General features: G+C 38.1%; 2 protein-coding genes across 2 annotated transcripts in view; one reads left to right on the forward strand and one right to left on the reverse strand.

Annotated features, from left to right (window-relative positions):
* LOC124776453 (40-kDa huntingtin-associated protein) overlaps nt 1-1,678 on the reverse strand; it is a 72,069-nt gene extending 70,391 nt beyond the window's left edge. Inside the window, exons 1-2 of the mRNA XM_047251462.1 lie at nt 1,514-1,678; nt 1,384-1,430 (exon numbers count right to left, since the gene is read on the reverse strand). Coding sequence (XP_047107418.1) covers nt 1,384-1,430; nt 1,514-1,584 — 118 coding nt within the window. The 5' untranslated portion in view covers nt 1,585-1,678. The remainder of the gene's footprint in view (nt 1-1,383; nt 1,431-1,513) is intronic.
* An 84-nt stretch (nt 1,679-1,762) lies between these two features.
* Nucleotides 1,763-12,124, forward strand: part of LOC124775563 (DNA repair protein RAD51 homolog 3-like) — a 38,253-nt gene continuing 27,891 nt past the window's right edge. Inside the window, exons 1-2 of the mRNA XM_047250393.1 lie at nt 1,763-2,110; nt 11,874-11,983. Coding sequence (XP_047106349.1) covers nt 2,002-2,110; nt 11,874-11,983 — 219 coding nt within the window. The 5' untranslated portion in view covers nt 1,763-2,001. The remainder of the gene's footprint in view (nt 2,111-11,873; nt 11,984-12,124) is intronic.

Genomic DNA, 12,124 nt, shown 5'->3' on the forward strand with positions numbered 1-12,124 from the left:
TGATTGCATTTTTGGTACAGGATTACAGTAAATTAAGAGAATATTAAGGAAGACGAGGTCTGTACCTCCAAAAATTTCACAGAGTCTATTTTCACATAAAGTGCTGATCTTTGTGTGTTGGCTACAGGATTGTTCTGGTTTAGGATCCCACAATGTCCAAGAAAGATTTCTATAGTTCAGGGCAGGTATAACCACACTTTTTAATTCAAAGATAAGGATGGTTGTAATTTTTTTGTTTAAACTAAATTACAGTATTCACTTACTGATTACTGACAAAAACATACTTAGTCTGCTGAAATTCCCAATACACAGGATGAACTCGGATTACACTGACAAAATTCTGGAGTTTGTTCATAGACTTTTCCAAGTATTTTGACATACGGGACATGCACTCTCCAGTGGCTCATTACCAATAATATCACAACAGTGATAAAGCTAGTAATACGCAATTACCAAAAATAAAAAAAATGCAGAAGAACTGTGACATGGTTGTTCAGCACAGTGTCACTGTGCCATCCTTTTCTTGCAACAGGTTAACCCACATACAAGGGACATACCAGTCAACACTTCGTCAACAAGCCTATCCATACAGTTGTGTGTCACTTTTAATGTAAAACTAAGACTGACAGAAAAACAACCTGACTCAGGACCGAGCAGTACCAAACATAGTTTGAAGATGAAGAATAAAGACGGTATTACTACTATCAACAACAACAAACACCTTGAGAGGATGGAACACAAGTATTTACACACATGACACACACTGCAAACTATCGACAAACAAAACCGACTCGCACACTCCGCGCCGTAATGACGAGACACGCCACAACACTCTTGCGTCAAGTGTCAAAGGAAACTGGTGGAATCGGAAGCTTCCATTGACAAAGGTGCCACTCATACGAAAATAGTTAGAAAACATTCACGTTGACCCTGCACTAAATGCACAGCGTGGAGGAGGAAACGAAAATACGTATGCAAAACATGAATGCATCGGCCAGTTTTAAACCAACGGCAGAACCTAACCATTAACAATTCAGTTGCATTTTAAATATTTGTAAATCGCTGAAAATGTCCAATGTACATATACAAATATTCAGGTACTGATTGCTACTGCCTACAATAAGCGACAATTTGATAAATTATTATTAGCCGGTGAGCACACATCATTAATACAAGTTTTTCCTTACTGTCGTTTCGCTATGAATACAAGTAATCAGACATATGTCTACAGCATTATTTGATATGCTGTATAAAAAGAACTGACTTTTTAATAGAGTACAACGGTCAGAACACATACCTCCACCGTAGTCGCTTTCAAAAGTAAACAATATGTCTCTTTACTCTCTACAGACTTTAACTATACTGCTTACAAATAGAGCTTACCAAACTGTTCACTAGCTTCTGTTACATTTGGCTTTCGCAGAAATCTCCTGCAATGGAAGAAAATGCAACAAATTGTATATCTGTAAGATTAGTTCCGTGAGGCAATGCACAAGACGCATATTCTCCGTACTTTTTCAGTTTATTTGATATATTCCTATATTGCGCCAACAGGTCGCTTGTCCCGCTGCCACTATCAACCATAATACCAGTGCGGGTAAAAAAAATAAATAAACCTTTTAATCTACCATTCCTGCACACTCAACTACAACCACTTGCTCAAGTGTCAAACGCTACACTAGTGTCCTTAATTATCTTTGGTTTCAGTTCACTGAACATCAGTAACATCAAAGATAACTGTCGTCAGAGTAGACTGCTTGTCAACTGTCAAGTCAAGAGAGGGAAAATAAAGTTTGTTTATAAATTGTTAGTCCGACCGAGCTGTAACATAAGAATCATTGATGACTGGGTTGAGTATCAGCTGTCAGGAGGGGAATTAAGTGTGTTTATATTTCATAAGTCGAAGATGTTACCGAATTTACGCCAAAAACTGTTGAATGGGGCGTAAATATTGAGATATATCGGTTACACGTGAGAAACTAAATACAGTGGACTATTACGATGACAACACCAAGTTTAATACCGCTAGTAGCACTACCAATACCAGCAGACATTCTCTCATGTCTCCAATCTGCTGGTTACTTTTATTACGAAGACATCGAACAAGAAGGTTACTGTCAACTTATGCGATATTGATACGACTGACATGATGTGTTTCAATCCCATGCAGCAGGTGATGTAAGTTTGAAGTGAACTATCACTTTTGCTCTGATTCACTGGGAATACGCGTAGGCGGAGTAGTGCGGAGACGGTGGACACTTACACGTGAGAGCAACCACTAACACTCTGCCAGATCTACTATTGGCTATTGCAACATCCGTTTAACTATACTAGAATAGGAATATAAAGATGTAACTACTGGACTCCAAAATCGCTTACGACAAACATTGGGGTGCTTCCTTCTGCAACACTATGGCAGAGCAATTATACGCTCATTTATGCATATGACTGTGTATATTATTTATGTTTTCCCTTTTGTTAAGCTGACACGTCTTTATCAATGTAAAATAACTATGGCCAAATAAATTGTAGTAATCCTAATTATATTTAAATTTAATTAAAATTCAGGAATGAATCTCTGTTAATAACTTCAGCACCAGAAATCAGTAGCATTTTTATTAATGATCTTCTTAGATGTATAAGTTATGCAGCTTTTGCGTTGCATGTATTATCAGATTTTGGGTAGATAGAAGCGGCCGGGTCGTCTTTTCCAAAATATTTGAACATCAAAGTACCATTACGGTAGAGCTCGATCCTATTGAAAATGAAACCTTGTGAATCTTTGTTAAGACAAGGAAACAGCCTACGTTCCAATGTGTCGAGGTGTGTTATTGTACTAACCGTTCCCTCTGCAAAAATGAATGGTTCATTAACTTTGTTTTGCAATAAGGTACAAAACACATTTAGCTTCACTGAGTTTCTCTTATGTTTCACAAAGTTTTGCAGATCCCATATGTGAACATTGAGTCCAGTCATCTTTCCATAGAGATGAAATGTTACTTTGCTGTTAAAAATTAAATGTGGAGAAATGATTCATCTTCCACGTTATACAGTGTTGCCACAAAATTCAGTATTCTTTTCTTTACCATTTTCAAAAATAGCCTACATGAGTTGTAAGCAGTTGGTCTTGTACAGCAAATGGTATCTCAAAATTCAGAGTATAGAGAAATGTTCGATGTGAGTCATTCCTTTTAAAAGCGACAGAGGAAATATGCCACAAACAATGTCATTGGTCAAAGCTGATGGCTCAAATAATGAACATTTCTCTTTACTTAAAATGTGGCCTACATTTGGTTGAGCTATTCATAGTTCTGTACTGTCCCTATTGGTCAACTTGTAGTACATAAAAAACGTTCTCTAATGTGTCTAATAACTGGCACATATTGTTGGCCCATGCTTCTTCATTTGCAGAGGCATCCAATTTGTCAAATATGCTTAAACCACTATCTTATTCTTTTTTTTGTTCAGTCATGAATTGGAGACAAACTGTCCTCTGCACAGAAATTGCCAATTAACTTCTTTCAACCTAAAGAACATACAAAACTTTATTGTGCTTGGTGACCCTCTTACAAGTGATGCAAACTGGCTGTTGGCCTGAGCACTCTAGCAGTCATTTACACAGCTATCCAGTATTTAGATTACATTTATAGTTGTGCCATGTGATGAGTATTTGTGTAGTGCAGTATGGTGTTATGTTTGTTTTGCACTGATTAGTAGTGGAAATGAATACAGAAATAGAAAGGAAATGGCAGACAACTTGGAGCCTAGCTACTTAAAACGCCCCTTATAGAGGTGGGTTATAGCTGATAGTATCACATGGTGTTACCTGCTGATACACTTTGGTTTGTGAATGTACCTAAATACATCGTTACACTTTCAGAAAATTGCAAACTGTGCACAATCGTTTCCCCTTTTCTTGTCTTCACATGTTGATAAAATTTCACACTTCAATAAGCATTTCGACAGTCATCTTTTAGTTTAGTGCCATTGCACTGATGCATATTAGTGACTTCAACCTTTTAGTTGATTTAGTACACAATTTACTGAAAATGGCAATCTACCATAGTAGAATAACAATACTTAACTGTAGACAGAATAAATGTTTTGAAGCGACTGATGAATTCATTTGCAGCAGTAACCATCCAATCTGATGAAAGATTCACATAATAATTAATGGCTTTATTAATAAAGTTATTAATGATTTTATCTACTGCAGTTACCAAATGCAAATATGGTTTTAATGCAGTATGTGGCAGAAATAAATTCCACATGTGGAAGATTCGAGATGATAAAGAGTTAAGACAAGAAGAGACTAGAAGCTTTTGAAATGTGGTGCTACAGAAGAGTGCTGAAAATTTGATGTGTAGATCTTAGTGTTACATAGAAGAATGTGTAATAAGATGTATGATGAACACTAACTTCACTTAATGACGCTTTATTCAGCATTTGCACATACAAGAGCATGGAGCGAACTGCCTCCAGCCAGAACACATAGGCCCTACAGTATATATACGGTTACAGAATATTCCAATACAATAGTTCTTGATATTTGTGGATACTTATAGAATGTTCTCGAACAAAATATAGAAATTAAAATTTTACAGTTCAGGTGAGTTGAACTCTCAACCCTCCATGCAACAGTATCATAACCACTACACCACAGTGACTGCTACTCAGCTTCTTCTGCGACATTGCTCCCTCCTTAAGAGAACAGCATCTTGGTGTTACGTCCTCCTAGTCCGGGAACGAGGCTTCGGTCCTGCATACTGTAGAATTCAGTGGTTATTAAGATATGAAGAGGCTTGCATAGGATATAGTAGTATGCAGAGCTACATTAAACTAATCTTCATACTGAAGACCACATCAACAACAATGCGGAATATTCACTGCTTGTGTCAGGCAGTTTTTCGGAGGTATCTTTTTGGTTTCCTCAATATTGCCATTTGCACTTAACACTATTTTATTGTTATGTCAACATTGTGGTAAACCATTCTTAAAGTGTTTATCATGAACATCGAAACTGCTTAATAGGTGTAAAACAAAGCACAGGACTAGAGGAGAGAGAGAGATGCGGAATGAACCAAGTTTCTGTGAAGAGAGGAATGCATGAAGCCTTCAGTGACTACCATAGCAGAATATTGTCAACTGATCTTTCACAAAACCCAAAGAAATTCTGGGCATATGTAAAGGGTGTTATTGGCACCAAAGTTAGTGTCCAGTCATTCACGAATGAGACGGGAATTAAAACTGATGGCAGCATAGCTGAAATGTTTAACACCATTTTCAAATGTTACATTTTGAAAGAAAACTCAGAATAATTATCTAAATATAATCCTTGTACAGTGAAAAAATGAGTGAAATAAGTGTTAGTGTCAGTGGTGTTGAGAAACAGCTGGAATCGTTAAAATTAACCAAAGCTTCAGGCCCCAATGGAATCCCTAAAAAAAAACTCTTAAACTCCATCCGAACAAGCCTTGGAAGGCCCAACAGTACCAACAAACCAGTGTGTCATCCTCAGTCAATAGGTGTCACGGAATGCAGATATGGAAGGGCACACGGCCAACATGTCACTCTCCTTCCTGTTGTCAGTTTTCATGACAAAAACTGCTGCTTCCCAATCAAGTAGCTCCTCAGTTGGTCTCACAAGGGCCAAGTCCAATCCACTTGCCAACAGTGCTCGGCAGACGTGGAAGGTCACCCATCCAGGTGCTAGCTGAGCCTGACAACACTTAACTTTGGTGATCTGACAGGAAACCAGTGTTACCATTGGGGCAAGGCCATTGGCCTAATGGAATCTCTGTCAGATTCTATACTGAATTTTCGGCTGAGGCAAGTTGAAAGAAAGCATAGGTACATCCATTTACAAGAAGGGATGTAAAAGTGATCAACAAAACTACCACCCAATATCCTTGACGTTAATCTGTTGTAGAATCTTTGAACATATTCTGAGCTCAAACATATTGAGTTCTGATCATGTGAAATCCAACTCTCACATTTCTCACCTGTCAAAATGAAAGCTTTGGATCAAGGCAGTCAGATACATGCAATAGTTATTGATTTCTGAAAATCCGCACCTATTGTCAAGAGTATGATGATATGGTGCATCAAGCGAAATTTGTGAGGATATTGAATGTGTACAGAGAAGGGCAACATGAATGGTCACAGGTTTGTTTTACCCATGGGAGGTTGCCACAAAGATGCTGAAGAAACTGAATTGACAAATAGACATAAAACATCCCAGGAAAGCCTGCTCACAAAGTTTCAAGAACCAGCTTTAATTAATGATTCTATGGCTATACTACAAACATGTATGTATTGTTGACACAGGAATTAGGAAGACAAGATTAGCTTAATTACAGCACTTGCGGAGGCATTTAAACAATAATTCTTCCCGCATCCACACATGAATGGAAAAGGAAGAAACCCTAATAACTGGTACAGTGTGATATATGCTCTGCCAAGCACTTCACAGTGGTTTGTAGAGTGGTAGAAACTATGTTTGTGATGCAGAGTGTGTTATTCAAGCACGTTTGGCGTAATTAATGTGTTCAACTTCCCAAGTAACATATTATTCTGCTACGAGTTTCAGAATAAGAATTATAAACATGAAAATCATCAGATGGGTAGGATTTAAGTTTATCAGTTTCTGATACCTGCCACTAGACAAAAAAGCGGTACTAGCTATGTAATTTTGATCTAAGTGTGAGAAGAGCAATGCAGGATCTATCAAGCTGCCTACTCGTGACAGTTTGGAAGAGTGACTCAGAGAGTTCCATGGCATTTTTCAGGAAGACAATAGATGTTCCACATCTACGTCTACGTGATTACTCTTCTATTCACAATAAAGTGCCTGGCAGAGGGTTCAATGAACCACCTTCATGCTGTGTCTCTACAGTTCCACTCTCGAACAGCACGCAGGAAAAATGAGCACTTAAATTTTTCTGTGCGAGCCCTGGTTTCTCTTATTTTATCGTGATGATCATTTCTCCCTATGTAGGTGGGTGAGAACAGAATATTTTTGCAATCCGAGGAGAAAACTGGTGATAGAAATTTCATGAGAAGATCGCGTCACTGCGAAAAACTCCTTTGTTTTAATGATTGCCACTCCAATTCACGTATCATGTCTGTGACACTATCTCCCCTATTTCACGATAATACAAAACGAGCTGCCCTTCTTTGTACTTTTTCGATGTCATCCGTCAGTCCCACTTGATGCGGATCCCACACCGCACAGCAATACGCCAGAGTAGGGTGGACAAGTGTAGTGTAAGCAGTCTCTTTGGTATACCTGTAGCACCTTCTAAGTGTTCTGCCAATGAATCGCAGTCTTTGGTTTGCTCTACCCACAATATTACTGTTTGATTTCAGCTCTATTATCCATTGTTCATTTTTGACGAGTACCACACTGATTTTGTTGCTTTATTAAAATATGTGACACTTCTGGTCATTTCTGCAAGTAGGCAAGTATCAGGCTCTGTAGAACCAAATTGTAGTATAACATCATTCATTCATTTACATATTGTGGTCCATAAATCTCTCAATGAAGAAGTACTATCAGAAATGTGAAACAAGCTACACATTATCAACCCAATAACCACTGCAGACAACTTCTGTGAAGTATACTATCTTAATAAACTGAATTGTGATGCTTGTGAGATCATGTACACCATTCTTCTCTACTTGTGTTAGCTGTCAATAATCCAACCAGCAGATAGATAGGTCAAAATTCTGTGAACTTTTAGTGTGTTGTATGTAGATGCTCTGTACTGTAGAATCCAAGTTTTTTACTCTGAAAATCCTGATTCTGAAGGAGCCAAAAAAATTACAAAAATGTGCCAACCCCCCCCCCCCCCCCCTTCCTGACCCTACCTCACCCACACCCCAATCTTTTCTTTATAATTTTTTTCTCTTGCATCCTACAACAAAAATGCTTAGATCTTTCTTGTAGGGCATTAAATTTCCTACCATTTTCAAAGCTTAAACATGTTTCTTACACCTTAGTTACCAAGATGTGGAGGTTGAAAAGAATGGAAAAATTCTCAAATTATCAAAAAAACTGCAGGACAGGTTTGAGTATTACAGTTTTAATTGCATAATTTTTTTAAGCGATAATATCACCTGTGTCAAGGAACTACCATCCCCTGCTCCACCACCCACCCACCCACCCACCGCCTCCTCCCTACACTCAATAGAGCACTCATTTCTCTTAAGACCACATAAAAATGGCAAAAAAAAAATGAATTTCTCATGGTAGCTGTTTCCAATTTTCAATTTTTAACTACCTCAAGAAACCCCGACCCCCCCTCCTGCCCTCAGTTGGATCTTCATTGAGTAGAAGCATGTAAAAACAGGAAAAAACACAATTTTATACCTATAAAATGTACATGTTACACAAAAAAATGCAGTCCATAACATCTTATACTAGGCCTTACCAGCTAAAGGTATACTTAAAAAATGAAAAATACTATTAATGAAAAACGTGTAATGCAGTAAAAAATCACAGAGAAACAAAACATCAGTTAGGGTTTTCCAGTCTTTGTAATCCATGTCACCATCCTCCTAACTGATGTCTGACTTGGACAAATTCTCACACACATAGCTGTGACAGTGGTTGTAAATGGCACAGTACCAGAGTGTGGCTTCTTTGCAGCTGCAGATTCTTGTGCTACACTCTTTAGTACATTTGTAAGGCATTATTTTCAGGAAGGAGTTTGTAACTGCCATTTTCATTGTTGTGAGAATCGTCCTCCCTTGTAATAGTGTGCTGCCCCAAACTGATAGCATTTTGTCACTGTTGTAATCCTACTCCATACACTTTATGTAGAAGGTATATGCCATCAGTTATTGCGTATTTCTGCATTCCACAGTCTGTTTCGTCTTGGGTCGTTGTGCATGATGCATACAGCTCTGACTTTGTGCTCTTTCATATACCACTGTCAGTGAAGAGGTGCACTGGGAAGGATGGAGACTGATTGTCTATGCAAACTCACTGGAGGAGAGTAAGAGAATCATCCATGCCTGTTTTTGTCGCAATTTTCAGGGCACAACATACTGAGGCTAGAGTAACAGTATTAATCTTTTATTTCAGCTTAGTGTCATCAACATTTTCTTCCAGTATTTTCATTGTGCAGTTGATACTAATTTCTTGAGCTAAATAACAATTCAGCTCTGTGAGACCAATTGTTACTGTGGTGACACTATCTCCTTAAGTCTCAAGGAAGGGGTGTGCTTAGAGAACCCTGCACTCTGCTTCTCAGTATCAAGATTATCCCTTATTGCATGGGAAGGCATAAGATCTGCATGGTGTTCTGATATTCCTGAATGTTTATAAGTGGACATTTCTATTAGTTCTCAGACTTAGAGGATGCATACCATTTCCAAAGTCTGTTGAGGCAGCACACCATCTGTTATCCTGTGACCAGGAATCAACCCTCCATCTCTCTTCATCACCAATGTTAGGACTTTCTGTGTGGTCATATCTGAACTGACACCAGACCAGAATATCTCAGTGTAACAAACAGTGAAGCAGCCTTCAGTCATCACTTAAAGAAATTCCAAAGGATCTGTTTTGTCTTTTATGTTGATGTGATGCTAGTACAGAGGTGTGCTTCTAACAAAGTTCAAATGACTTGTTGCATGGAAATTGGGAACATTTTTTGACATGCAGATTCAAATCCTAATTCATTGAGCTGTAATAAGGTTATTCATTAGGTTACATTGTGGAAGCACTGACTTCATAGCACAGCAGTGAGACCACGATAATATGTGAAGATATCCTGCTTTCAATAACAGTCTAGGCAGAGATAGAGGTTGGAGGCTACCGATGGCTTCAGGTCTCCCAAGGACACCTGCCCATTTGGCCAGGCGACTCTCCACGGTGGGCTGAAATAAAAATCCCATTCATAGGCAGAGCCTTCTTGGGATTGATAAATGTTGATCATCAGGGACATGTACCATCATGCCTTTATCAATATAAAATTAAAGTTATATTGCTAAGAACGTGCACTTTTAGACTTCTTCTTATAATTTGAAACAAGTTTGAAATTTGAAAAGGTTAAAGACAAAAGACTGAAAAAGTGCCAGAATTTCACATTTTTCAGTTCCCTCCAAATTAGCACAGGGTCCTCGAGGCTGAATACTTGTATTCTACACTACAGACAATCTGTGCACAACATACTAAAGGTTAATAAAATTCTGTCCGTTTGTAAGGTTCACCCCCCCCCCCCCCCCCTCTCTCTCTCTCTCTCTCTCTCTCTCTCTCTCTCTCTCTCTCTCTGAGTATCTGCCATATGGATTATAACTAGAGAATAGTAGTAGTTCAGTTACTTAGTTCAGGAATTAGTTGAGGACTCATTCTATGAGTTTTCACACTTTGAATCTATGTGAGAAATTGAATCAGACTGGAGAATGTACAGTATTAATATAATGGAGACAGTAGCACAATATGAAGTAGTAGTGTAACATTTAGATAATATGTTGGAAGTGACATGCTACATGTGGTGTGTCAACATCCTCCAAGAGCCTTGAAAGGTGACAACTGGCTGTATAACTTAATGTTTAGTTATGAATAAAAATTAACAAGTATGCCTCCAATAGTGGGTTGCAAGTACCATCATGAACATCTACTGCATAGCATTCGTGCAGCTGTTTGATGCATTACAGCTTAACTTGTGTGCATTTATACTTTTTAATAAATAACACTGTACTACCATCTTGGTTCAATACTGATACATGTTATAGAAGTTTCTTCAACATAATTTGAGTGAACTTGGAGAAAATATGATTTTCTCTCTTCCGTCACAACTCTCATTCTTTGTTCTTGATTTTGAGAGAAATTTTCCTGTATCACCTGTATGTGGTGACATCAGGTGGATCACATGCTGACTTCTGTCAACCCTTCATTCTATTTCTCTGCAAATATGTAGAAGCTAGTATCTATGGTTATCCCACAGCATCTGTTGCACATTTGAAACAAACTATAGTATTTTTTTTTTCTCCAAAATGACTTCAACCAATTTCTAGGAGGGTTCCAAAAGACAATGTTGATTTCCTTCTCCATCCTTGTTGAAACTGTTTGTGCTTCATCTGTAATGGTCCTGTTATTGATGGGAGATTAATACCTAATTTTTTCCTTTCTTCCATGATGAACTTTAATAAAAAAGTTGGGGATCCTTGGGTTCAGTTCTTGGGGAGAGGAAGAGGAGGGGGGCAGGCGAGTCTCAAGTTTTACTCTTCCCTCCCAGATATAAGTTACCATCACACCCACATTTAACTTTCTACAGGGGCCTATGATTTTAATTATAATAAAATATATAAAAGTTTTAATGTAAGATTTTCGCTAATGAAGGTGTCTTCATGCTCGGGTGTATTTTTGCTTCTGATGAAGGTATATTTAGATATAGCAAAACCATGGTCAAGGATTTCAATAAATCTTTATCCTGCAACTGTTTGGCTGTTATCATTTACTGTGAAGATTTTTAACAGTTGCTGTTTCAGCCATGTTTAAAATTTTGTAATCATGATGATTTGTTCAGTGTTAAGTACAGTGCTTTTTTTCCCTTTGTTGGTCATAACTATCATGATGCCCACTTTCCCCTTCCTCCTTCCCCAACTCCTTCTAGCCCCCATCCCCAGCCCGACTCCCACCCCTCTTGGACCTGTTCTGTAAAAAGCTTCAACAATATGCCCAGCTGAACAATTTCACCCTAAAAAATTATTGAACATTTGTGAAAGCCATGCTTTTCATTCTGTTCAATTTCTATTGTCATTCAAAATGTGCAATCTGTTTCTTCTGCATCATATCCATACTGATTTTCAGTTAATGCTATTTTTTGAATACCTTATGCATATGGTATATTGTTTTTGTTTTTCAGAGGGCTCTCCAGCTGATAATATAGTTAAAAAATTTGCAAGTAATACAAAACTGTTTTGGAAAGCTGTTATGTCACCACCTGAAGTAAAGACAGCACTTGACATCTGGCAGGTAATAAAAAAGCAGATTGCATATATGACACATGAAAATTTGCAGCTAAAAACAATGAATGGTACTGACAGGTTAGGAAACACGTGACCGGTGGTGGTGGTGGTGGTGGTGGTGGTGGTGGTGGTGGTGGTGGTTGTGGTA

This window comes from Schistocerca piceifrons, chromosome 2 (genome assembly GCF_021461385.2).
Source record: "Schistocerca piceifrons isolate TAMUIC-IGC-003096 chromosome 2, iqSchPice1.1, whole genome shotgun sequence".
Classification (NCBI taxonomy): domain Eukaryota; kingdom Metazoa; phylum Arthropoda; class Insecta; order Orthoptera; family Acrididae; genus Schistocerca; species Schistocerca piceifrons.